General features: G+C 50.1%; 1 protein-coding gene and 1 non-coding gene across 2 annotated transcripts in view; one reads left to right on the forward strand and one right to left on the reverse strand.

Moving 5' to 3' along the window:
- Window positions 1-27555, forward strand: part of RPTOR (regulatory associated protein of MTOR complex 1) — a 237071-nt gene that overhangs the window by 137130 nt on the left and 72386 nt on the right. Inside the window, exon 7 of the mRNA XM_066381484.1 lies at window positions 9399-9458. Within this exon, the coding sequence (XP_066237581.1) occupies window positions 9399-9458 (60 nt within the window). The remainder of the gene's footprint in view (window positions 1-9398; window positions 9459-27555) is intronic.
- Window positions 18098-18204, reverse strand: LOC136404648 (U6 spliceosomal RNA). Its single transcript, XR_010751368.1, has one exon. It is a non-coding gene; the product is annotated as a U6 spliceosomal RNA (small nuclear RNA).

A 27555-nucleotide genomic window follows, 5' to 3' on the forward strand; every position in this document is an offset into this window, starting at 1 on the left:
CAAAGAAAATATTCATGATTTCTTAGAAGTAACACAAACAGCACAAACCATTAAAATCGTTATTGAGATTCATCAGAATTAAAAATGTCTGCTCTTCGCCTGACCAGGCGGTGGCGCAGTGGATAGAGCATTGGACTGGGACGCGGAGGACCCAGGTTTGAGACCCGGAGGTCGCCAGCTTGAGCACAGGCTCATCTGGTTTGAGCAAAAGCTCACCAGCTTGAGCCCAAGGGGTTACTAGATCTGCTGAAGGCCCACGGTCAAGGCACATATGAGAAAGCAATCAATGAACAGCTAAAGTGTCACAACGAAAAACTAATGATTGGTGCTTCTCATCTCTCTCCGTTCCTGTCTGTCTGTCCCTGTCTATCCCTCTCTCTGACTCTGTCTCTGAAAAAAAAAAAGTCTGCTCTTCAATAGACACTCTTAAGAAAATAAAAAGACAAGCCACAAACTCGTTGAAATGATGATACACATATAACAAAAGACCTGCAGCCAAAACTTTACAAATTAGAAGGCAGTTCAGATTTTAAAGAAATGGCCAAATAATGGAGTGTATGTTTCTAAAAAAGATGGACAGATGGCTGATGGACATGGGCATGGGCAAGTGCTCAGCGTGTCAGAATGTGTGGCATGTCTGGGACTCCCACACATGGATGCTGGGAACACGGAGTACACAGCCACTCTGGACAGCAGTTATTAGTCTCCAGAGATCCTGATGCGCACATGCACACTGCCCAGTCTCACTTCCGCGTGCTCACCCAAGAGGAGTGAGAGCCATGTCCACACGAAGATGTGCACGTGACTCCATACAGCTCCATCCATGGTATCTAATCTCAAAAGCACATAGACTGGACACATACCCTTTGCAGAATACCTGTATTTTAAAATCATTTCCTTTTAAAGTGATGCCCTGGCTCATGCAATCAGTAATGATAAAAGCTGAGGAATAATGTTTGCAGAGGTACTGCCTAAGTATTGACCAACTTGACCAAATTTCAGGCACCCAGGGTCTTTTGAAATCCAGCACATCTCCCTAAGTAAAGTATCTTCTTAAGTGATTTTTTGAAGGGTAGGTTGCCATGTTATTTTTGGTTTGTGTTGGGGATATTAATTCTGGGGTAACTTCGAGCTGCTCGCATTCTGCCTTCTCTCCAGTGCGCATCCAGTGGGAATGTGGTTTCAGACAGGGTCTCTCCAGGCATTCAGTGGGTTTGACTGTGTCCGCAGGTAGAGTGTGTGGCAGACGCGAGGGCAGCAAGTGTGGACAGGACAGGAGTGTTTGGACGGGAGTTGGTACTGTGCCATGCAGCTTACAGTGAGGCTCTTACAGCCACTTCATTAGTCACACAATTCTAGGAATCCAGCTCAGGGAGAAACACACTCATAAACAGCATTCTGCCCTGCCAGCCTCACTCCTCTCCTTCCAGTCCCCCAATTGTCCCTGGCCAGTGGGAGGAAAGCCATTTGTCCTTGCTGTTTTGATAGAAGCATCAGTATGTTCCAAATTGCTTTTAGTCTCTGTTTGAAATCATACCTGAAGCTCAGAATCGAATTTTATGAAACAATTACTAGTTAACTGTTTCTCTGTTTGTATCTTGTATCTTATTAAACTCTGGGCACTATAATGGTACTTTGACTTCTTGTCTGATTTGTGTGCCTAGGTATACGTGTGTCCGTGGGTAATCAGTAACATTAAGTCATCTTGCTTTCAAAATTGTTAGCAGGCACCGCGGCACGCTTGCTAGTGGGCACGCGTGACATTGGACCACAGCAGTAGTCCCTGAGTCAGGAGTCCCATCCTCATTTTTCTGTGCTTGGTGGAGCCACACTCCCTCTTCATGGCACCTTCCTTTGGACAGCAGAGATGTGTGACGGAGAACGTGCAGGTGGCTGCATGGCGCCCCCAGAGCTGTTTATAGACAGTGTGCCGGGAGCCATGGGACAGCAGCCTCTCCTTTGGTTTTCTTACTTCTCATCATTTGCACCCTTAATGTCCATATATTCAGTGAGGGACAGTTTCTCCTTGGCTCAGAGGCCATGCTGAAGCTCTCTGATCCTGGTGATCACCCCGGGTTAGTATATATAAATACTGTAGCCAGTGGTCGGAACAGCCTGAATTTTGCTTATTCTGAGATCACGTTGACCCTGTGAAGTAACTTCCTCTGAACAGCTGCTCTGATCTGTTCAGGTAGCCTTGTGAATTCTCAGGGTGTAAAACTAACAGTGACAACCTGTCTGCTGGGAGCAGAGGGTCTCACCGCCCTGTCAGAGCTGTGTGGCAGGGGAGGGAATGGAAGGACCCCTGTGTGTGCCCTGCGGGTGGGTGGCCCCTTCACTGTCCTGTCCTGTCCTGTTGTGTTGTTGGTGCTGAACCTCCAACCATGAGTGAAGTTGCACCGACGTGAGAAGTCAGGGCAGCATTCCCACCAGACAACCCATCCTGTCCTGGAGCCTGTGCTTGGGCGATGGTAAGCAGTTCCGAGGGGCAGAGGCTTGAAGTCTGAGGGTGACTAAGGAGCAAGAGGGAAAAATAAGTCCGTGATTGTGAAGTTGAGGGTGGGTCGTGCTTAGTTGACCACACCTGCTTCATGACAGGTGTAAGTCTGGTTCTGTTGATCTCTACCCCACCCCACAGTGAGGCCTGACTCAGGAGCAGGTGACGTAGGCACTGCTGGAAATGCACAGGCGGCTTGGGCACAGAGGAGCTTGTCTGCCTGCCTGGGCAGCCGTATCCATGGCTCTAATGGACATGAGTGGGTTCAGCACACCTGGGTGCTCACTTCTGGCCTCCCCCAGCCACGCACAGCCAGAGTGGAGGCTGGCAGGGTTTGCAGGTGCAGCTTGTGGAGGCTATCCAGGTCATGCTGTACCCACCTCCCATTAAAAATCAATATAGTACAGCGCAGCTGAGTTCACACACGGGGCTGGGCGGGAGGTGGCCTCCTTGGCAGAGAACCGCTGTGGGCCAGGCGAGAAGTGAGGGTGGCTTTGATATTCTCTCTGTAGTGAAGCTCAGGTGAGCTGGAAGGAAGGAAGGGAGGGAGGGAAGAAGGAAGGGAGGGAGGGAGGGGGTAGGGAGGGCTCAACACGAGCTCAGTCGAGAAAGGGTCTTTGCTGGCTATGGGAGTTTCTATTGCTGTGGTTGGCATTTTGTCATAGGTGTGAGGGGTTCACACCAGTGTAAATGCTGATGGGAAGGTACCTCATAGGAGGAGGGCTTGAAGCAAGAGGACTCAGTTCAGTGGGTTTGTTGCCATGGTTTTGGTGCGGTGAGATTACTCAGTGTCAAAGGGTGGGCCAAGAACATGTGCCTTCTCAGGCATGTCTGTGTTGGAGGAGGGGAGCCAGCCAGGGAGAAGGAATGGAGAGTGGGGGTGGAGGGAGTGGCCCCTGAGAGAGGGTAACCATGAACTCTCCAGTGCTAAGGATGGGGAGTAGCCCCTGAAGATGGTGGTGAGGAAGTCACAGGTCACCTTGACAGTTCCAGAACAGCTGTTGGAGCAGCTGTCCAAATGCCAAGGGTCACCTTCAGAAAGATATGCAGCACATGCCTACACACTTAGCACATGGAGTGGTTAGGGTTAGAGCACAGGACGGATCACACAGGTGCATGCTTAGCACACACAGTGGTTGGGGTCAGAGCACATGTGTGCCCACTTAGCATGTGGAGTGGTTAGGGTCAGAGCACAGGATAGAGCACACACGTGCACACTTAGCACATGGAGTGGTTAGGGTTAGAGCATGGGCTAGAGCACGTGTGAATGCTTAGTGCATGGAGTGCTAAGGGTTAGAGCAGGGGTCCCCAAACTTTTTACATAGGGGGCCAGTTCTCTGTCCCTCAGACCGTTGGAGGGCCGGAGTATAAAAAAAACTATGAACAAATCCCTATTATGCACACTGCACATATCTTATTTCTAAGTAAAAAAACAAAACGGGAACAAATACAATATTTAAAATAAAGGACAAGTACATTTAAATCAACAAACTGACCAGTATTTCAATGGGAACTATGCTCCTCTCACTGACCACCAATGAAACAGGTGCCCCTTCCAGAAGTACGGTGGGGGCCGGATAAATGGCCTCAGGGGGCCGCAGTTTGGGGACCCCTGGGTTAGAGTACAGGATGGAGCACATGTGTGCCCACTTAGCATGTGGAGTGGTTAGGGTCTGCTCACAGCCCCTCTCAAAGGGCATAGTGCTGAAGTGAGGAGCTGGGCTGTAAGTCTCAGTTGCTTTTCATGTGGTGTTGTCATCTCTAACGGACAGAAGCCTGTAGCCTGGATGGTATGGTAGGCATGAGGCTCTGCAAGGCCTGGCCAGCATGGTCTCAGAGCCCTGGAAGCAGTGCTCTGTAGGAAAAGTCTAAGTGCCCAAACTCAACAAGCCCAGATGTTTGAGCTGCTCGGTGACAGTGACAGAGAGGTGGGAATTGTGGTTTGGGTGGGAGTATGGTTGAAGTGGCTGCGGGCATGGGCTGCAGACAGGCAGAGCACCTAACAGTCCAGGATCCAGCAGAGCCTCAGACCGGATGTGAGGATGGGGTGGGCTTCGGGTAGGAGGGAGCCAGACTTCAGAGCCAGGGATTGGGACAGTGACTTTCAAGCGGGGAGGGTAGATCACAGAAACGATCAGGGAACAGTCATGTGACAAATTGGCATGGGCTTAAGGGGGGCGGTTAGTTTTTAAAAAGAAAAAAAGTTGAAAACTTGTGTTAGAGGTGGAAAGTTAGGAGAAGGTGGCCCAGCAGTGCTCCAAAGTGTCAGTGCAGACCCAGCAGCCACGAGAGGTGAGGACTGCGGGTGGCCAGGCAGCAGGGAAGGAGGGGGAGTCAGCTGGGGAGAACTGTAAGTACCCTGTGAGCAGCGTACACAGGAGGAGGGCCTGGGAGAGTGCTCCAGCCAGAGAGGCTGGATCTGGGCCCAGGATGATGTGCAACCTTAAGGTGTCTATGGAAGCTCCTAGAGAAGTTGACAGTCAAGGCCTCAGCGTCGTTTTCCTCAGCCCCAGAGAGGCCTACAGAGCTGTTATAGGGCTGGGGCCGGGGTGACCAGGGAGGCCGTGTGTCTGCGGGACAGGCAGCACCACCTGGATGAGGCTGGACCAGCCTAGCTGCAGCCTGAGTGAGGGCAGAGCCGGCGGAGACCAGGTGTCCCTGTCAGCCATCCTGCCACCTGCTTATAAATGCGGCTGATATCACTGCCCCCGTCACATAGGGGCCAGATCTCCTGGGAACATTGCAGACCTTCTGGCACCTGGCAGAGTGCGGTGTGACATGGCCTTAGTGTTCTCTGGTCCCGCAGTGGTGACTGAAGTGTTGCCCTCTGCAGGGGATGGGAAGGTGCACAAGGGACTCCCAGAGGACTCACTGTCCTCAGCCACAGTCACATTCAAGGCCTTCATTGTATCTGCTGAAATTGCTTTCTTCCCCAAATCAGATCCCCGTGAACCCAGTGTCTGTCCCTATCTGGCTGTGCACCCTGTGGTGAACACCAGCCCAAGCCGGGGGCATGATGATTCCCCACCATGCGCTCAGGGCCAGACTGGAGGATGTGCCTTCCTCAGAGCAGGAAAGAGACGCCTTTCAGTTCCTACTCTCTCCGCCGTGTCCTGTGCTGTGTGTACTTTCCTTCTCTTGCGGCCCTATTGCTCTTCTTTACCTGGAGCCCCTTGGAGCACTGGGAGTGTGGGCAGCAGCTGAAATGCCACAGAGCATATGTGGAGTGTCTGCCTCACTGAGTACCTCATCCACATGCAGCCTGCAGACACTGGCTCTCACTGATCACAGGGTGTGCAGGATCTCGGCATGGCTTCTTCGGGTAGAGGGCAGGGGCTAAGGTACAGGAATGTAGTCCCAGTCATTAGCAGTGCCCATCCATTCGATGCCCCACAGCAGATCCTAAGGACGATTGACAGTGGTGCATCCTCTGGCCCCGTAAGCTGCACACCCTGTCCCCAACCTATGCACAGGTCACAGCCCAAGTGACCTCACAAGGCTGAGTGTAGCAGGTGGAACTTCAGTGTGCACCTGTGTGTCGCTGGGACTGCACAGGAAGCTGAGAGCGGTACCCCCAGAGCCATCCTCCCACATGTGGGAGAGCACAAGGTGGCTAGCCACCCCCCAGAGGCACTGGGTGTGCTTAGCCTTGTACCCCCAGATCTCCTATCCATGCTGTGTGGAGCTCAGTTTCCTGAGCCCCACCCTGGAGGTCAGGGTTGGAGGTCAGCATGGGGCTGAGAGTTCCCACCCTCCATCCAGTGCTCCATCATTCTGGAGAGGCCACCTTCAGCCACCTCCTCAGAGCAAACTTGTGGTTGGAAGGGGCTCCTTATGAGCAACAACAGGCAGTCCTATCACCCAGAAAGGACAGACCCATGCTTGGTGCCCTCAAGTGAATTGTGGGAAGATGGTTTCTATGAGAGGAAAGGGAGAGGGATGACAAAACAAGACATCAGGATGATCAGAGAACTGGCAAAGGGAAGAAGAAGTCCAAGAAATCAGTTTAGCCCTGGCCGGTTGGCTCAGTGGTAGAGCGTCGGCCTGGTGTGCAGGAGTCCCGGGTTCAATTCCTGGCCAGGCCACACAGGAGAAGTGCCCATCTGCTTCTCCACTCCTCCCCCTCTCCTTCCTCTCTGTCTCTCTCTTCCCCTCCTGCAGCCAAGGCTCCACTGGAACAAGTTGGCCCGGGCGCTGGGGATGGCTCCATGGCCTCTGCCTCAGGTGCTAGAATGGCTCCGGCCGCAATGAAGCAAGAACCCAGGTGGGCAGAGCATCACCTCCTGGTGGGCATGCCGGGTGGATCCCAGTCGGGTGCATGTGGGAGTCTGTCTCTCTGCCTCCCCGCTTCTAACTTTGGGAAAAATCAAAAAAAAAAAAAAGAAGAAGAAGAAATCAGTTTAATTTCAGAATTTAAGTGACCTTACAGTTGGCGAGAAGTAGAGGAGGCATTATGAAAACCAGATAGCCATAAAAAATAATGAGATGGACAAAAAATAAAAGTTCAACTTGCAGATGATCATTCTTGAAACACAGACGAGAACCAATGACAGCAAAGCAGCATGTGAGTGGCCCTGTGTTATAGCATGTGGGCGCCAGGCACGTACACACATATACACACAGACACGTGTGCATACACACACGCTGAGACATGCACACACGTGTGAACATGTGCGTGCGCACGTACACACTACAGATGAGGTCATGGCACCACCAGCACCTGGCGCCTGCCACGCAATGAGAGAACAGTCAGCTCGCACAAGTGTGGTTCATTCCAGAACTACTCTGAAGACTCTCCATTAGCCTCCTATTAATATAATTCATCATCTTAATAGGCAAATGGAGGAAAGTTATTTGATAAAATTAAAAATGAATTTTAATAAAAAACGTACAAGAATAGTAGCGTGTTTTCTCTGCGTAAGAGAAGTTTTCCAGGCTAGCAGCCGCCCTTGTACACTGAGGTTTCGCACTGCATTCCATTCATGTGATTGGAACTGCAAGAGGATGCTCACCAACTGTAATTCAGTCAGCTGACCTCTCTCAAACGTAGTCAGGGTAATAATTGAATGAGGAAACGGAATGGAAGCTGTTCACACACTAAAGAGAAGGTGAGTTTCTCTTCTGTATGTATGATGATCTGAATTTCAACTCCGCAAAGCCGCTCAAATCCATTGGGAAACTATTAGCAGAGATGCGAGTGTTCAGCAGGGTGACTGGTGACTGAACAAATCTCTGGACACAGATCAGAACGGGAGAGTCAGAGCGCTGCCTCTAAGGGCACTGGAACAGACGCTGTGGGCTACACACATGGGCTTTGTTGTGTACTAGCTCTTCACTAGGTGGTGCTGTGCTTACTTTGTTGTTAAATTCATACTTGTGTCTCATGCGCTCTTCATGTGCCCTTTTTCTCATTAAAAATAACTAGCAAGGAAATATTGGGGCGGAAGTACATCTGAGTAACAATAGCAACAGAAACAATAGCAGAAACCTAAGCTAGCTAAGAGGGGGCCGGACACGTATAGAGAAGATTCCATAAAACTGCTGACTGATGTGTGAGGACATTTGCTTGAACAGAGGGACTGACAGTGTTACAGGGTAAGGTCTAGTCAGAGCTGTACCTTCCCCCTAAATTAAACCATAAATTTAACACAATGTCAAGAATGTGATTTTAAAGGTCAGCTAGAAGAGTAGATGTTTGAGAACAGCCATGAAAATAAAAGAAAAAAGATTTGCAAAAGAAAACTTGTGCGTGGTCCTCCTGGCAGAGCTGTGGGAAAGAAGAGAGGACAGGGCATGACTCCGGGCAAGCTGTCAGGCCGGTGCTATGAGAGGGCCCTGTAGCCTGCAGATGCGCCTCACCTTTGTCTTGTGCTCTGTGAGAGAGGAGCTGCGGCTGCCCCAGTCCCAGCTGCAGCCAGCGCGGTAACTGCCTTTCTGCTAGCTGAGCAGGGCTGGCGGCTTGGTGCATGGACCCTGTGGCCACCCTGCACCCACCAGGCTCTTCAGGGCCTCATCTGCTGTATTCCTGCCTCAATTGGTTCATCCTTCCTTGTCTTTCTGTGGCCTGTTCCTTGTCCCCTCCCTTGGGCCCCCTGGACTTGTCCAGTCTGCTCCACTCCTTTTATCCAACAGAGATGTACAGAAAGGCGTTCGTCGGTGTAGTTGCTGTATGCCTGCTGCTGTTTTTTAGAGGGGTTATTTGTTCTTTACTTGTAAAGCAGATGAATTAAACATATTACATTTTTCCCACTGAAACACCAAGTTGCCTTTTCCTCTGTGCTACCATCAATTCTGTCCCCGGGTGCTAACAGCCTGGCAGGAAGAACAAGGGATGGCTTCCTACCTTCCACCATCCAGCCACACGCTGGCTGCCGCATGTTGGCTACCACCTAAGGCCCACTCAGCTCTGTGGGGTGGCGCTGCCTGCCCATGCCAGTCTTGGCACTGACGCGGCTCTGACACGGCTCTGACACAGCTGATTAGTCGTATAATGGAATTTACTTGTCGTCTTCTCCTACAGGTGGCTTCTGTTTGCCTGGCATTGTCCTCTGGTTCTCCCGTCACCCTCCGTAGGCACTTTCTTATGAAAGAAAAAAAAAAAAGTCCAGTGTGCCATTATTTAGGTGGGAGCTTCCTTTGTGTGGCCCCCGTCCCCTCCCCAGAGCCTCCACCTCACATCACCATGGATGTTTCTGTCCCTCCACTGCATGTGCTGTGGTCCTGCCCCTGGGTGGGCCGGCAGGGGTGCCCCTTACCCCACGGAGGTGGCAGGTGAAAGAAGTCTGGGCTCGTTCTCACCCTGGCCCCTGTTCCCACCTCCCTCTCACCTTATTCTACTGGACGATGGCATCTTTCTATTGAGCATCCCACATGTGTGGCTGACGCTGTTCTTTCTCCACAGGTTCTGCATGCAGAAGTGCGTCAGCCTGGTGCCCGGAGTCACGCTGGACCTGATAGAGAAGTACGTGAGGGTCGGGCCACGGCATCAGGGCCAGGGTGCCCCCCCTTGCTCTCAGACGCACCTCTGTCAGCATGGGGAAAAGCCCTCACATGGGTGTGCTCTTCTGTTCTCTGACAAAGGCCATATCATTGGTGCCTAGCTCAGCGTGGGGTCAGATTAAAGAAAAAGGATCAAAAGCCAAATTCTTTTGATCATTTAAAAACACCCCAGAACTGAGCCAAAGCAGGAACGTGTTACCCCATGTGCTGACGATGGCCCAGGCGCCACAGCCAGGTCTGAGCTCCCTCTGGGTGGACGCGTCCTCTATGATGCACTGGGGTCACTTGGCCTCCCCTTGTCCTCTTTCATGGGCTGGCTTGTCTGACTCTGGCTGGGAACTAGTCGGGTCTGAGGTGCCATCTTGGGGCCCTGCAGTTGACCTGCACTTTGTGTGCCTGTCTGTGTGCTCCTTTGACTCGTTCTGACACGTGCAGGTGGTCATTCCCAACCCTCCGGCTCTGAGCCCACTGCTGCAAGCGATGATTTTCGTCTTGAAATGCAAAATATTATGTGTTAAACCACCCGAGAGCTGAATTTAATTAAATTAGGTAGGGACAACAAATCCACCTCTAGGTTTCTCTCCTAGAAAGTCCCTTGCCCGTGAGTTAGTGGACACAGACAAGAATATTACATCCAATTGCCCACTGATAGGAACACAGTGGATTGATCACAGTCCACTCCTGCTATGAGCGGCTTGCTGTGTGGCAGCGGCTCCTGTGTGACCTGGAATGGACTAGCAGACACACTGTTCAGTGAGAAAATGAGACAGTATGCACAGTAGGACACGAGAATGTCTTTGAAGCGGTACACCCTGTGTTAGAGTACTCGGGACAGAGGCGGGAAGCAGAAACTTCCCATTCCCTCCGGGAGGAAGGCGGAAATTGGGTGAAGGGGGAAAGAGCAGTGTGGGTGACTTATCTTTTCCATCTTTTAAAAGTTTTTGCAAGAATAAAGGCTCGTAGAATACATGTATGAATAAATTTAAAATTTTTTTTAAATTTTATTTATTTTTTACAGAGACAGAGAGTGAGTCAGAGAGAGGGACAGGGACAGACAGACAGGAACGGAGAGAGATGAGAAGCATCAATCATTAGTTTTTCATTGCGCATTGCAACACCTTAGTTGTTCATTGATTGCTTTCTCATATGTGCCTTGACCGCGGGCCTTCAGCAGACAGAGTAACCCCTTGCTGGAGCCAGCGACCTTGGGCTCAAGCTGGTGAGCTTTTGCTCAAACCAGATGAGCCTGCGCTCAAGCTGGTGACCTCGGGGTCTCGAACCTGGGTCTTCTGTATCCCAGTCCGACGCTCTATCCACTGCGCCACAGCCTGGTCAGGCTGTATGAATAAATTTAAAAGGAACAACCAACAACATGTGCGTAGAAGAAGCCTGTAGACTGCTCACTGAGTGGAATTCCTCCCTGTAAATTTTGAACAAATGCATGGAAACATGTGACTCATCACTGCATCTGTTTTCCCCAGGGCTTCTATTCAGGAGGAGAATGGGTACCATGACAGGGAACAACCAGCTTGGCGTTGGGGGGCCAGCAGGGCCAGTGGGAAGGGCTGGCGGCCCTTCTGCTCAGCTGGTTCTGGTCATCACAGAGCCAACCCGTAGGTGACCATGGCCCAGAGCTGTTTTAGGACAGCAGCCCGGCCCTGTAGGTTATGAAGCTGCCAGAGCAGTGGCCGTGAGGCACAGGCCCCTGGTGTGCGGGGTGGCACAGCAGTCCCTGCTGGTCTGTGCTCCCCTTTCACAGCGTATGCTGTGACTGTTCTGCACCAGGCATAGTGCTGGCCGGTTCCCTGCAAGTCATGAGCGGCGGTGTGCCTGGTGACAGATGATGCTAAGCGGGCTTCCAAAACCACTTGCAGATGCTGAGCACACAGCATGCTGCTCAAGAAGTGTCACATGGAAGAGATCTTACAAATAAGGAAATACCAGGTCTGCCTGGGTGGCTAGTTTGTCTAGTTCGGTTCCTTGGTGAGGTTTCAGAGTTCAGGAAGCTGTTCTGTTTGCCAGTTGTTGCCGGGTGCTGGCGCAGGTCTTTGTTTTCCTCCATTTCTAAGTCACAATGCTCCATTACCTGTACTGTGCCTGTGCCTTTTAAATGCATTTAACAAGCCATATCTGTTAAGATTTCAGCAGAGCCACATTTTATCATAGCTAGGTTGCTTCTCACCTGTTCAGATGTGTTATTTTGCCTCTCCATGACCTTAAACAGGCAGAGCTGCGTTGTCCTCTCCTGATGGTATTGAAGAGGAGCCCGATGGTCAGGGTAGCTCAGCCTCTGGGTGGCATTTTCCCGGATAGTGGCGGCTGGCCTGTCTCTGTGCTGCCTCCAAGCCTTCCCTTTCCCATCTGCCAGCCTGCACCCTGTCTGGGATGTGTGCAGCAGCTGCACACCCTGAGCACGACCCCCACACACAAAAAATGGGCTTCTTCAAAATGTTAAATGTTTACTCTCTGAAAGACTTGGCTAAGAGCTTGGAGGATAAGCTACATACTCCACGGCAGTTCCTGCAAATCACACAGCTGACAGAGAACCTGCATGCAGGACCTGTGAAGACACCTAAAATCCAAAAATAAGGAAAAAACAACCCAGTTAAAAATCGAGCAAAGGACATGAAGGGACTTTACCAAAGAGGGTTTAAGGATAGCCAGCCAGCATGAGAAAAGATGCTCAAAGTACCCTGACCGGTGGTGGCATAGCTCATAGAGCACGACTTCTGCCACCGTCATCACATGTGCAAAATGCGTGTCGTTCAGAATCTCAGACCAGAGACCAGAGAGATGTGGACTGGGGGTGTGTTCTGATTTCTTAGCAGTCTTTAAAGCTGGGGAAGGAGTTTGTTTTCTAATTAATCTGCTCTGTCTGAAAGTAAATTACAGTGAACCTTCCTCGAGCACCTCCGATTTCTAATGATCTCCACAGACCTTGCAGCCCGATGATAAAACGCGAGTCGCCACTGCTGTACAGTTCATATTCCGAGTCCTTGCAGAGAGTGGCAGTCAGATCCACACTTGGAAATTCAGGGGCATTTTTCAGCCCTGAAACAAAGTAATGGAACGCTTAAGCAGCACTAGAAATGCCGGGGTACTCAGAAGGCTTTGGAAACTCACAAAGACCTTGAGCCTGCTCCATGAGGCTGTTAGTTAGCCTTCTGATGGTTGGAGATGCAGAACATACCAACAATTATTCCTAATTAACATCTATTGTGTAAACAGTATATTTTATTTTAAATTTTTTAAATTTTTAAATTTTTTTTAGAGAGGGAGAGAGAGAGATGAGAAGCATCAATTCTTTGTTGCAGCACCTTAGTTGTTCATTGATTGCTTTCTCATATGTGCCTTGACCAGGAAATTCCAGCCGCGCACCAGTGACCCCTTGCTCAAGCCAGTGACCTTGGGCTCAAGCCAGCAACCATGAGGTCATGTCTATGATCCCACTCTCAAGCTGGTGGTCACACGCTCAAGCTGGTAATCCTGCGCTCAAGCTGGATGAGGCTACACTCAAGCTGGCAACCTTGGGATTTTGAACCTGGATCCTCAGTGTCCCAGGCCAACACTCTATCCAATGTGCCACTGCCTAGTCAGGCTAAACAGCCTGTTTTAAATAGTTTACAGCCCAGTGTCTTAAGGCAGTGGTGAGTGAGGTGTCCTGCCCCCCACTGAAGCTCCAGCAAGCGTGCAGCCCCTACCATCCAGGAGCGGTGGGTGAACCAGGGCCTGGGTCTGAGTTTTCACTTCGGTTTGAAGCTGGAACATTTTGTTAGCTTAGCTGTGGTCCCCACCTGTGGGCACCTGGTCCCCTGGAGTCCTGGAGTGCCATGAGGAAACAGAGGAAGGCAGTCGAGCTGGTGGTACCTGAGGATAGAGAGTAATCGTGATTCTCTGCTGGAGAATTGGAGAGAATAGTAACAAGGAACTTTTATTGAGTACCTACTATGTGCCAGGTGCTGTGTAAAGACTTTGCCCATATTAGCTCTCCTAGTCCTGGCTTGAGCCTTTCAAAGGGAAGCTCCACATTCTACAACGAGGGAACTGGGGCACAGAGCGGGCACAGTGTGCCAGTGTGTCCCTGGAGGGCAGCTGGAATGGGGTTTGCCAGGCAGCCTGCCTGACCCACACACCGAGCCTGCCATTTCTGTCCCCCCAGAGCACCACAAGGAAGGGCAGTGGTGGCCTGTCCTCGAGGCCAGCGTGGAGGAGGGTCTGCAGGACTGGTAGCCACCTAGCAGGTTCAGTTGCTGTGATTAGATCTTTCTCCACTGTCGGGTAGACATTGTGCACAAGCGTTATGTTTGAAAGTATCAGCCGGTTTAGAGGTGAAGTGGAAATACAGCCGGTGGGGAGAGGTGAGTCACTGGCAGAAGTGTGGCTGCTATCATATAGCAGTTGCAGATCCTACGGCCACCAAGCCGCTATCAATCACCAGGCTTTAGAGCCAACCCTGGGGCACTGTGCCCAGGTAAGTGGTGTGGGCGAGGGTTTGTGTCTCTGTTTGGTGCCTCACACACAGGCACCCTTAATGTCAGAGAGTTGACGAGGGAGCATGCACAGTTTTAGGGGCCTGGCGGGGGCTGCCTCAACTCAGACAGCTTTTATTTCCTTCCCAGTGGGACCAGAGTCTTGGCCTTTGTCATCAGCACAAGGGTCTGCACAGCATGCCTGGTGTGCTCACATCTGCAACTCTGGTTTCATCTCCTGGCCACCTGGTGCCCTGGGCGCCCTCCTGGCATCTAAAGAAGTATGTGTCTCTGATGAAGGTTAAGCAACCTGCCCAGATTCACACAGCCAGGAGGACAGAGCCTGTCTGACTCTGCTCCCTCATCTCTGTGCTGCATGTACTGTTGCAGGATCTCCTAGTGTTCTGCAAGGTCATGTGTGTTCAGAGGAAGGAGAGGTTTGTTTTGGTTAGGGACACATCAGGAAAGGTCTTAGGAGGGAGGAGGCATGAGTTTTATGTGTTTAGGTGTCTGACCTCCAAAGGCAGATTAAATATGGGAAAGACAAAACGAGGGGATATCTGCAGTGTGGGAGGGTGACCATGGACACCAGGCACCTGGGGGAAGAGCAGGGCCCTGTTTGTTTAATGCCAGGAAATGATCCCAGAAGACCAAGAGAATAAACACAACGTGTTTATGTGTCAATGTTGCTGTTTCTGTGGTGTTTTAACAAATTCACAGGAAGAGACAGGATCTCTAACAAGGCACCGACAGTCCTGCTCCGCACAGACTGGAGAGTGGCCCTGGCCTTCCTCTTCATGGACCAGAAAGACGGGTCAGCTGAGGCCTGTGGGGAAAGGTGGTAGCAGCCTCTGTTATAAACAGGGGAGATGTCTCCAAGTTCACTGCTGAGGAGGCCAGCTCTCTGCTATCCTCCTGCCCTCGCCCCTCTCGTCCGACCTTCTCAGACCAGCACCTCACAGGAAAACTCAGCAGGGAGGCTGCCTCAGCATGTTCTGGGGAGGCAGGTCACCTGAGGAAGGACATGCTCCTGGGGGCCGGCCAGATCTGGGGTGTGCTCTCCCCACTGCCTCTGGAAGATGCCGTGCCTTTCCTCAACGTGGCGCACTCTGCCCAGCTCCTCAGGTAGCGGGGTCCCTGCTGGGCCCCCACCAGTGCAGCTCCCAGGACATGGTCTGACACTAGAAATCCAAAGAAGATCAGCCTTTTCAGGACATGCCTCACAAATAAACTCAGGCTCAGATGTACTTCCTAAGGGTTTTGTAATCTGTGCTATTTAATAAAGAAGAATTTGTTTTCCTTGTGTCATAAGCAAATTGGGAGCACCCCACTCCTCTGTGGTCCTATGTCTCCCTGTAAGTTCCCTTTGCAGCCACCAGGGGGCTCCCTGTGCGGGTGCTTTGTCTGGCTCTGAGTGTGCACCAAGGCTCATCCTTCGGTAATCGAGGCAGGTTATCTCCAGTGCTGTATGAACTCCTGCTCTTCAGCGAGCCGTAGAAACCATCACTCCTTTTCCTTCAGAGTTTAAAAGTACATTTTCTGCATTTGCTTCGCAAGTGAAGATGAGCAGGTTTTGTTCCATAGCAGCTGTTAGCCCAGAGGAAAGGGCCCCGGGCCACAGCATTACTCTCAAAAACGCTTGGTTTAGGGACTCACTGCAGAGTTTGAAATCATGAGATGACAACTGCCACGTTGAGTTCTTAAAAATCAGCTTATTTTGAGTTTGAATTACATAATTTGGTCATTTCTAACCTCTCTCAAGTGCTGTGTTCCCCGTCAAACGATTCTGATAACCCTGACTCATTATCCTCCTGGAGAAATGAATGAGAGCTTCATTTAAATCAATGTCTTTTAAATTACGGGTCATGGTTTTTCAGACTCTAAAATTAGTTTGATGAGTCAGCCTACATGTTTAACACATGCACAGACAATATCTTATTTTCCTAGTAGCACGAATGTCCTCTGGTCCTGTTGTTGGTGTGTTCACATGTGGCCACATCTGTGTCTCTGTGCAAAGTGCTAGGACCGGTGATCAAGAACTGTGAGGGTCTCGCGTGCCCACTGAGGGTCTAGACATACCGGTTCCCTAAGTGTCCATCTGCCAGCCGTCATTGGTACCTCCTATGCTTAAGCCGTGCCTCCCCTCCCCCCATGTGTTGCCCTGGATGCCTGGCCTGCCATCAGGTGGGGCCATGTTCTGGTTTCCCGTAACCTATCCCATTTCTGGAGACATTGCCAATATGTCCATCTCAATGTTGTCTTCTCTCCTTTGTTTTTTTGTTTTGTTTTGTTTTGGGTTTTTTGGGTATTTTTCTGAAGTTGGAAACGGGAAGGCAATCAGACAGACTCCCACATGCGCCTGACTGGGATCTACCCGGCATGCCCACCAGGGGGCGATTCTCTGCCCATCTGGGGCGTCGCTCTGTTGCAACCAGAGCCACTCTAGCGCCTGAGGCAGAGGCCATGGAGCCATCCTCAGTGCCCGGGCCAACTTTGCTCCAATGGAGCCCCGGCTGTGGGAGGGAAAGAGAGACAGAGAGGAAGGAGAGGGGGAGGGGTGGAGAAGCAGATGGGTGCTTCTACTGTGTGCCCTGGCCGGGAATCGAACCCGGGACTCCTGCACACCAGGCCGACACTCTACCACTGAGCCAACCGGCCAGGGCCCCTCTCTCCTTTTTCAAAAAAGAACTCTACTTGTCACCACTTTTCTTTCCATTGGAAGCCCATTCCCCTTTGACCTCACACTTTGCCCTTCAGGACTGCAGAAGGACAGGTTGGCCCTAGCTGATTCCCCTTCCCAGTGGAGTGAATCGAACCATTTGCTACCCAGAAATGTCACCCTCCATCCCTAATAATACCCTTGCCACAGAGTCCACTTTGTGGGATGGCAGCCGTGTTTTCATCCTCGTGTGTATTTAAGCAATTATCCTTACGTGTTCCTGTATCTTTACGTACATTCAAGGTTTATCTTTTTTTTAGCAGGGTATTGTTGACTTTTGTTTTGGTTTCTAGTCCAGACTGAAAACTGTTGCCTTTAATTGAGGCATCTAATCTGTTTATATTTACTGTAACGATTGACATATTCAGGTTTAAATCTGTCATGCTTTGCTTTCCTGGGGGGTTTTCCCATATTTTTTTCTACCTTCCTTGCCATGTTTTGGATTGATAAAGCAATCCTGCTACTCCTTTTTCTCCTCTAGAGGCTTGTAGACTGAGTGTTCTCCTGCACTTAAATGCCACTCCAGAGCAGCTGGCTCCTGTGTCTTCTGTTTTGGGCCTGATAGTGCGTGCATTCCGCTTTGCGAGCCACAGAAAGTCTCTGTCGTGTGTTCTTCTTTACCTTTTGTTACTACCCTTTAAAGTTATAAAGACCATTACCTTATGGGCCATACAAAACATAGATTCCTAGCCCTGGATGGATGGCTCAGTATATTGGAGCATCATCCCAAAGCGCAGGGGTTGCCCGTTTGATCCCTGGTCAGCGTGCATACAGCCACAGGTGTTCCCCTCTCTCTCCTACTCTCCCCTTCCTCTCTCTAAAGGCAGTAAAAAGTAAACATTTAAAAAAAAAAAAGCATAGCCTGACCGGACGGTGGCACAGTGGATAAGGCTTTAGACTGGGATGCTGAGGACCCAGGTTCGAGACCCCGAGGTTGCTAGCTTGAGTGCGGGCTCATCTAGTTTGAGCAACCCAAGGTCGCTGGCTCGAGCAAGGGGTTACTCGGTGTGCTGTAGCCCCACTGTCAAGGCACATATGAGAAAGCAATCAGTGAACAACTGAGGTGTTGCAACGAAAAACTAATGATGGATGCTTCTCATCTCTCCGTTCCTGTCTGTCCCTATCTATCCCTCTCTCTGACTCTCTCTGTAAAAAAAAGATAAAAACATAGGTTGCTAACTGGATTTGGTACTTGGGCAATAATTTGGTGACCCCTGGCTTATTCAAGGCTAACATAAATGACGCAGTACTTTTTCTACATCGTAGGACCTTGGAACTAAGCACTTAGTAGGCTCGTCTAGTATAATTGTCAGCACATACCGATTGAATTCCCTTGATGCTTTGCAGTTTTAAATTAATTTCAGTTTTTAAATTGTTTAACAATAGAATGTAGAGATGAATTTCTTTTTATTTTTTAATACAGAATGCTTCACAAATTTGCGTGTTATCTTTGCACAGGATCCATGCTAATCTTCTCTGTATTGTTCCAGCTCCAGTATATGTGCTGCTGACACAAGTGCTGCAATTGCTTTTTTACTAAAAACCCCATTTCCTGTAATCTTGCTAAACTTACTTATTAGTTCTAATTGCTGTTTGATAGATTCCTTAAGACTTTCTTTGTACATAATTACATCACCTGAAAATACAGTTTTACTTCCTCCTTTCCAATCTTTTTTTTTTTTTTTTTGTATTTTTCTGAAGCTGGAAACGGGGAGAGACAGTCAGACAGACTCCCGCATGCGCCCGACCGGGGTCCACCCGGCACGCCCACCAGGGGCGAAGCTCTGCCCACCAGGGGGCGATGCTCTGCCCCTCCGAGGCGTCGCTATGTTGCGACCAGAGCCACTCTAGTGCCTGGGGCAGAGGCCAAGGAGCCATCCCCAGCGCCCGGGCCATCTTTGCTCCAATGGAGCCTTGGCTGCAGGAGGGGAAGAGAGAGACAGAGAGGAAGGAGAGGGGGAGGTGTGGAGAAGCAGATGGGCGCTTCTCCTGTGTGCCCTGGCCGGAAATCGAACCCGGGACTTCCACACGCCAGGCCGATGCTCTACCACTGAGCCAACTGGCCAGGGCCCTCCTTTCCAATCTTTATGTCTTTATTTCCTTCTTCTTGCTTTATTGCTCTGGCTAATTGCTCCAGTGCAGTATTAAATAGAAGTGATGGAACTGAGCATCCAAACCCTGATCTCTACTGAGGATCAGTTCAAGGGTAAACATTAAATGTCATGTGAGCTGTGGCTTTTTTATAGATGTCCTTTTTTTAATTTTTATTTATTTTTTATTAAGTGAGAGGAGGGGAAGAAGAAAGACAGACTCCTGCGTGTGCCCTGACTGGGATCCACCTGGCAAGTCCCCTATGGGGTGATGCTCTGCCCACTTGGGGCCATCGCTCTATTGCTCGGCATCCAAGCTATTTTTAGCATCTGAGGTAAAGACTATGGAGCCATCCTCAGCACCCAGGGCCAACTGGCTCAAACCAATCAAACCATGGCTGCAGGAAGGGAAGAGAGAGAGAGAGAGAGAGAAAAGGGGGAGAGGGAGGGGTGAAGGAGCAGATAGTCACTTCTCCTGTGTGCCCTGACTGGGAATCGAACCTGGGACATCCATATGCCGGGCCGATGCTCTACCACTGAGCCAACCAGCCAGGGTCCATAGCTGTCTTTTATCAGGTTGAGAAAGTTCCCTCTATGCTTAGTTTTCTGAAAGTTTTTGTCATGAATAGGTTTTGAAATTTGTCAAGTGCCTTTTCTGCATGACTGAGATGATGATTCTCCTCAACCTGTTAGTATGTTACATTTGCATTATTGGCATTTCAGTGTTAGTCTGAACAGACCCTGTATTCCTGTGGTAAACCCTATTTGGTTGTGGTGTTTTACCCTTTGGTACATTACTGGGTGTGACTCATTACTTTTTTGTTAAAGGTTTCTGCACCTGAATTCTGAGGGTTGATGATCTTCTCCACCATCCAGTGGGACACAGCCTTCCCTCACAAGGTCTGTCTTAGCCTTGGTGGGCCTTGTCCAAATTTGCCCTTTCTTTGAATGTGTGTCCCAAGCCTGGAGGTCGTAGCTGCTCCCCCTACAGCTATGTTCCTGTCTTTCTTAGAGTTCTCCTATTTCCTCTTAATAGTCAATCTCCAAATTTTAGCTAAAACTTTTTATATTGAATTTTTCTCTGTTAAAAACCACTGGCATGGTTTTTGTCTTCTGACCAGACCCTCTCTAATTCATCTTCCCTTCAAGGTTATATGCATTCTTTTTTCTGACTTTTCTTTCTTTTTTTTTTTTTTACAGAGACAGAGTCAGAGAGAGGCATAGATAGGGACAGCAGACAGACAGGAATGGAGAGAGATGAGAAGCATCAATTATCAGTTTTTCATTGCGACACCTCAGTTCATTGATTAATTTCTCATATGTGCCTTAACCGCGGGCCTTCAGCAGATTAAGGAACCCCTTGCTCAAGCCAGCAACCTTGGGTCCAAGCTGGGGAGCTTTGCTCAAACCAGATGAGCCCGCGCTCAAGCTGGCGACCTCGAGGTCTCGAACCTGGGTCTTCTGCATCCCAGTCCGACGCTCTCTCCGCTGTGCCACCGCCTGGTCAGGCTATTTTTAAGAACTCTTTGTCTCAGGTTCTGACAGTTTTATTTTGATGTGCCTATGTGAGCCTTCATTGTATTTGCCCTGCTCTGTGGCTGTAGTATTTCCTGACCTTGAGTGCCATGGACTGAATTGCATCCCCCAGACCCATAAGTTGAAGGCATAACTCCCAATGTGATAGAGTATTTGGAGATGGGGCCTGTGGAAGTGAAGGTTAGGGGGTCAACAAGGTTATAAGGGTGGAGCCCCTGATGGGATTAATACTCTTCTAAGCAGAAGAAGAGATATCCGCTCACCCTCTCTGCCAGTGAGGATGTGGTGTGAAGGCAGCAGTCTGCAGGTGGGGCAGAGAGCCCTGACCAGAGCCTGCACTCGGACATCTGGTGTAAGAACTGTGAGAAGTAAGTTCAGTCTGTAGTGTTCCGTAGGGCAGCTCGAGCTGAGCACGACCCCGTGCCTTCCTGCTTTTCATTGACTAGGATATTCTCAGCCGTCTTCTCTTTGAATACTGCTTCTCCTCCATTCCCTCTGTTCTCACCTTTCGGGACTTTTATAGACACATTATGGTGCTTCTTACAGTTTCTATTACATTCCTTATGTGTTAACCTTTTGTCCCTTCATGCTTAATCTTGAGTGTCTTCTCTGACTGAGCTTCCCTTTCTCTGTGCGCCACTGTCTGATCTGCTCTTCAACTCGCCTGTGGGTTTCTTAGTTTTAATATACTGTACTTACAAGTTCTTGACATTCTAGTGCAGGCTTTATTTTATATTTCCAGCTCTCTGCCAGAGTGTCCAGCCTATTCTTTAATTTCATGAGCATACCAAGTAAAATTATTGTAAAATCTCTGATGTTGCCATTGCTTGAGTCCTTTCTCCTTTCTCGTCAGTTGTTTTTCTTGGTTTCAGATGTATATTTAGGTCCCCAACAAATGCCTTTGTTTTCTATTGAATGTTGCGACTTGAACACACAAATTGTAGAGAGATTAAGGGTGACCTGAGGCTGTGAGGTCTGAGTTATTTCTAGCTCTTCCTTGAGTCTCGGCTCAAAGCCCAGGGAGTTTCATCAGCGCTCCATGGAGGCTTGTCCTCCACCCCTTGAGTCTGCCAAGCTTGACCTTGTTTTCCTGCCTCTCAGGTCATCTTTGGGAGCTGCCAGGCACCTCCCAGAGAAAGGCAGCTGCAACCTTGGGTTTCCCTCTGAGGCCAACCACCCTTGATTTCAAAAAAGTTCCCTCAAGGCCTGCCTAGCTGTTTTCTGTGGGCAAGTGGTGAGTTACCAACCTGTCATAGCCAGGAAGAAAACCCAGGAAGACTTGTGGACACACACCCAAGGTTTGCAGAGGTTACTAAGGGCCCAGCCAGCAGCTCTCTGGATGGCGTCACCACGAGTGTCTCTGAGTCAGGGCTGAGAATGTAACTTGACATCTGCTGGCTGTCCTGTTCAACAGATGTGGCTCCATTTCCAGCCAGCTCTCTCTATGTCCTCCTCCATCTTTTCTGCTGACTCAGGCGCGGCCCTGCCATCTGGGGAAGAGACACATCCCCAGCTCCAACCTTGCAGCCACCCGGCCCTGTCTCACACACACATATCATAGACCGCAGGTCCGTGCACACTGACCTAGACTTCAACTGTCCTTGAAATCTATGCGAGGCTAACACAAAAAGGACTGCAGGCTAGGAAGACCAAATAATACCAAGAGTGTGGAATTGTGCATGTTTTTACATACAGGGGGTTAGAAAAGACTGTGATATGTGGTTGGGTTTGGTTCAGACTGTCAGCAAACAAGGAAGCATTTTCACAGAGTGCCATTGAGGGCCGTGTCCCAGCCCCCGCCTCAGGCAGTGTCTCCCCATGCACTCTGTTCATGTGGTGACGGAGGTGGTTGCTGTGCACGCGTTTTGTGCACATGTGGTTTTGTACAGCGTTCACTGAGTGAGGAAAGTTGTGTGTGTGCAATGCACAGACACACCCACGACCTCCTTTCAGGGACTCAGCTGGCCTCCCCAGCCTGGCACCTGGCACTGAGGATGCACTGGTCTCTTGTGTGTGGCTATCTTTGCAACTACATATATCCTACTAGGCACTGACAGGGACAGTCAAAAGAACTCTTTTAAAAAGAAGTTTTGAGGGCCTGACCTGTGGTGGCACAGTGGATAAAGCGTCAACCTGGAAGGCTGAGGTCACCGGTTCAAAACCCTGCATTTGTCTGGTCAAGGCACATATGGGAGTTGATGCTTCCTGCTCTTCCCCCCCACCCAAAATGAATAAATTTTAAAAAATTAAATAAAAAGAATTTACTAGATTCACCTCCCTGTCTTATTTGAGAGCATTTCTAAGTCATGACTTATTTGCATTGTGAAGTGGCCCACGGTTCTCTACGCTCATTTTCATAAAGTCATTTAAGGCCGATGGAGTGGGTGTGCATTCTACTTTACTTGAATGGAATGTGAAATCGTGGATTTATAAAATAACTCAGTTTTAAAATATCTTACCTTTCAAGGAAAACTTACTGTAGCCTCCCTGTAATTAAAAAAACAAAACTGTATTTTTTTTTTGTTTTGCAAGTAGTGTGTTTTTAGCACAGGTGTATTATTAAATAAAGAGAAGCAAAAAGAATTAGAAACATCCATAATCTTCACCAATGCCAAGATGATCAGGGTTAGTGCTTGGGTGTGTGCCTCTCCAGACTTCTTTCTAAGTGTACTTGTGAGTATTTTAAAACAAAAATGGGGGCCTGAACAGCGCTGCAGGTGGTGCAATGCATAGAGCATTGGCCTGGGACTCAGACGACCCAGGTTTGAAACCCGAGGTCATCGGCTTGAGCGTGGGCTCATCCAGCTTGAGCGAGGGGTCACTGGCTCAGCTGCAACCTCCTGGTCAAGGCACTTATGAGAACGCATTCAATGAACAACCAAGGTGCTTTAATGAAGAATTGATGCCTCTCATCTCTCTCCCTTCCTGTCTGTCCCTATCTATCCCTCTCTGTCTCTCTCACACACACAAAAAAAACCCCAACAACATCCCTTTTGCATAGTGTCGGTGTGTTTAGAATAATCTGATTGTGTGCACACACAGAAACCAGGAGAGATGTCACCAAAATGTTTCTAGCAGTCCTCAGACAATGGAATTTGGGGTAATTGTCTTCTTATCACCTGAATATCTTTAGTGAGTTTGCATCATGCTCTCACAGTCAGGACTCACACTCGCCTCTCAGATACACATGATGCACCTGCTGTGCCTCCAACCTCTAGAGCTGCATATCAGGCTGGCATGACAAGGCACATGGCCTTGCATCCAAAGAGCTCCAGGCCCACTGCAGACATTGCCTGGGTAACAGCTGTCATTCATGGCAAAGATACCTGCTAAGTTTGTGGGAGCTCAAAGCAGAGCCCTGAAAGCCTAGGAACCCTTGGCAGGTACAGGAGGCAGTTCCCTAGAGATGTCCTGTGAGGAGACAAACTGGAACATGGCTGGGTGCTCCCTGAGCCAGGAAGGTAGGGGGATACTGGCTGACCATGTCAAGTTCATGGGGCTGGGAAGTGTGTCCTGGTGAAAGGCAAAGCTGGGGGGAATAGAAAGGGACATGAGAAAGGGGAGGTTTTAGACCCTGAGACAGGACACAGGCGAGTGGGAACACAGGAGGGTGACACAAAGCACAGCTACCCCACAAGGCAACCACGTGGTCCTTGGCTGGCAAACGGCAACCCAGGCATGGCGATGGGCTCTGGGTCTCTGGAGAGTAATTGTGGGACCTACGCAGCCATGGCCAGTCTGTGCACTTAAACACCAGCCTGTGGTCACTGTCAGGTCTTGGTTCTCAGAGGCACCAGCCCAGAGAGGCCAAGCTGAGAAAAGCAGGTAGGGTTGGGGAAGCTGGGACTAAGGGACAGGATGTCTGAAAGGAGTGAGGACATCAGGACAGTAATGAGGGACGGTGTTCAGGCGAACATGGAGAGAGAGGCTGCACAGCTGGACATCGGAGCAGGAGCAAGTGCAGGCCTGGGACGGTGGGCTTGTGGCCAAGGCACTAACTCGGTCACCAGCCGACCCAGCACAGGAAGGACACAGACTGGCACCAAGACTAGAATGGGCTCCTGTGGGTTTGGTGGTTTTCATGGGGTTCAACTTTTTATCTTCTTTTGTTTTTTCCCGGGAAAAAGAAGGGACCAAAAAAAAAAAAAAGAGAAAAAAAAGAAGGGACCACCAGGCTTTGGCAGGAGTCAGAACTCAAAGGGAAGACAGAGGAGCGGGAGGACAAGAGGAAAGGCAGGATCGTGCTGCTGAGCAGGCTGCATGCTTGTGCACTCTCAGGCACAGGGCCATTGCGAGGGTCTTCCTTCTAATTGTCCCTCCTTACATGTGCTCTGTGCAGTTATGACTGTATAATATTTACTTGCTTCTGTACTTACTGTTAGAAAACGGGCGTTTTCCTGTGTTACTAACATAAGCAGCAGTTTGGTAACTCATCATTTCCTGGTGGTTGTCCCCTCTTCCATTGTTTATCTCCTGCTGCTAGCAGGTCATCTCTGACTTTCCTCTGGTGTGAGAAACAGGGCACGTTTGCTTCCCATCCCACATTTTGAGTTCAGGCTCTGTCTGTGGCGGTAGACTCAATCAGGTGAGGTGCATGGGCATTCCCCAACCTTTCTGCATCTGCCCTTTCCAACGGGTCAGCTAGCCACACTTCCAAAGCAGCGTCATGTGGGAGCGGCCACTTTGCTTCAAAGCAGCCTTCTCTTCACTTGTGGGCTGATCTGCAGCCTTATTGACTGTGTCCCCTGACAGTCTGTATGGCCTGTCACTGCACGCCCCTGTGGAACCCCCTCTGGGAGCCCTTGCTGCGCCCCTTGGGTGCCTAAGTCCAGGGACAGTGCTCCTGAACTTGGCCGGCACTGCCTCAAGTTGAAGCTGAAGTCCAGGCCTGAGAGCTTTGTTTGATGTTGTGTAAGGCAGTGGTTTTCAACCACCAGTCCATGGACCCAACCAGCATTGGTCCATAGACTGGCAGTTGAAAACCATTGGCGTAGAGGGCCTGGCTTTGCCCAAAGAGAAGAACTGGCCTTTGCCCTCAGCTCCTGGGAGGTCACCTGTGTCGCCCCCTGACAGGAGTGTTGGGCCACACCAATAGTCCTTGGTTGGGGCTCACCTGTGAGAAAGAGCAGCCACGTCCTCGTGTCCTTGTGCTGGGAGTTTTGTTTTGTGTTTACAGAGACAGAGAGAGGGATAGATAGGGACAGACAGAAACAGAGAGAGATGAGAAGCATGTCATCAGTTTTTCGTTGCAACACCTTAGTTCATTGATTGCTTTCTCATATATGCCTTGACCTTAGGGCCTTCAGCAGACTGAGTAACCCCTTGCTCAAGCCAGCAACCTTGGGTCCAAGCTGGTGAGTTTTTGCTCAAACCAAATGAGCCTGCACTCAAGCTGGCGACCTCGGGGTCTCGAACCTGGGTCTTCTGCATCCCAGTCCGACGCTCTATCCACTGTACCACCACCTGGTCAGGCCCTTGTGCTGTGAGTTTGCCTGGAAACCTTGACTTGTGTTCAGTGGGGGGACTCCTGGAAAATGCCCCACACAAAGCCAGTTTAAACTGTGTATTAATCAGCTGTGGCCACAACATGGCTGTGCGTGCTCAGCTTTTTAGTGGCTGAGCCAGAGTTTTGCCTGTGGAGAGAGAACTTTCTCCTGAATTTAGAAATCCTTTTCTTCGAGACCTCTGACATTCTTTGAGCAGTAACACTGGGTGATTGTTTTCTGAGTATTTTACTGATTCCCCAGCTCTGTTTTCTTGTCCCTTGACAACGCCTCCTGGAGGAGCTGAGAGTGTCCATACCTGTGGGGAGATCAGCCAGCTCAGCCGCACCCGCTCTCGAGCCCCCCCACGATTAACCCTACCAACACAGTGCCATCGAATGAGTTTCTGTAACCAGAATTATTATTACTTTTTGAATTTTTCCATTGATTTGAGGGTGGGGGGAAGAGAGAGAGGGAGAGAGAGAAGCATCAACTTGCTGTCCCACTCATTTGTCTCATTTCGTTGTGCGCCCATCAGTTGCTTCTCATGTGCCCTGACGGGATCAAACCCAGGACCTTGGTGTGCCAGGACAACGCTGTATCTGGACTATAACTGGAATTATTCATCTGTGAGGCCTTATAAACAGAATTATACTGCAATCTGTGAACCAGGTCATTGTGGACACAGCTCCTGAGGGAAAGCAAGGGCTCTCTGTGAGGTGCCTGGAAGCAATGGGCTCTGCCCAACATGTCCACCCACCCCCACATGTTCTAGGGCAGGGGTCCCCAAACTACGGCCCATGGGCCGCATGCAGCCCCCTGAGGCCATTTATCCGGCCCCCACCGCACTTCCGGAAGGGGCACCTCTTTCATTGGTGGTCAGTGAGAGGAGCACATTGACCATCTGATTAGCCAAAAGCAGGCCCATAGTTCCCATTGAAATACTGGTCAGTTTGTTGATTTAAATTTACTTGTTCTTTATTTTAAATATTGTATTCCAGTTTATTTTTTTACTTTAAAATAAGATATGTTCGGCCCTGGCCAGTTGGCTCAGTGGTAGAGCGCCGGCCCGGCGTGCAGGAGTCCCGGGTTCGATTCCCGGCCAGGGCACACAGGAGAAGCACCCATCTGCTTCTCCACCGCTCCCCTTCTCCTTCCTCTCTGTCTCTCTCTTCCCCTCCCGCAGCCAAGGCTCCATTGGAGCAAAGATGGCCCGGGTGCTGAGGATGGCTCTGTGGCCTCTGCCTCAGGTGCTAGAATGGCTCTGGTCGCAACAGAGCGATGCCCCGGATGGGCAGAGCATCGCCCCCTGGTGGGAGAGCCAGGTGGATCCCGGTTGGGCGCATGCGGGAGTCTGACTGCCTCCCCATTTCAAGCTTCAGAAAAATACAAAAAATAATAATAATAAAATAAGATATGTGCAGTGTGCATAGGGATTTGTTCATAGTTTTTTTTATAGTCCGGCCCTCCAACAGTCTGAAGGACAGTGAACTGGCCCCCTGTGTAAAAAGTTTGGGGACCCCTGTTCTAGGGAATTGTTGGCAGCAGTGCAGCATACTACCCTCCTCTGCTCCTGGCTGCCCTCTGGCAGATCGTAAGCTTTGTGGCAGCACATTGTTGCTCAGAAATGTTAGTTGTGTGAAGGGCGGGAAGTTGGCCTCCAAGGACAAGCTTCCTCGGCTCTGTAGTTAAGAGTGCACGTACGCAGTGGGAGCCACGGCTGGGCAGGGACATGGGACTGACTGTGGTGCAGACTCCTTGG

Source organism: Saccopteryx leptura, chromosome 4 (assembly GCF_036850995.1).
Source record: "Saccopteryx leptura isolate mSacLep1 chromosome 4, mSacLep1_pri_phased_curated, whole genome shotgun sequence".
Classification (NCBI taxonomy): domain Eukaryota; kingdom Metazoa; phylum Chordata; class Mammalia; order Chiroptera; family Emballonuridae; genus Saccopteryx; species Saccopteryx leptura.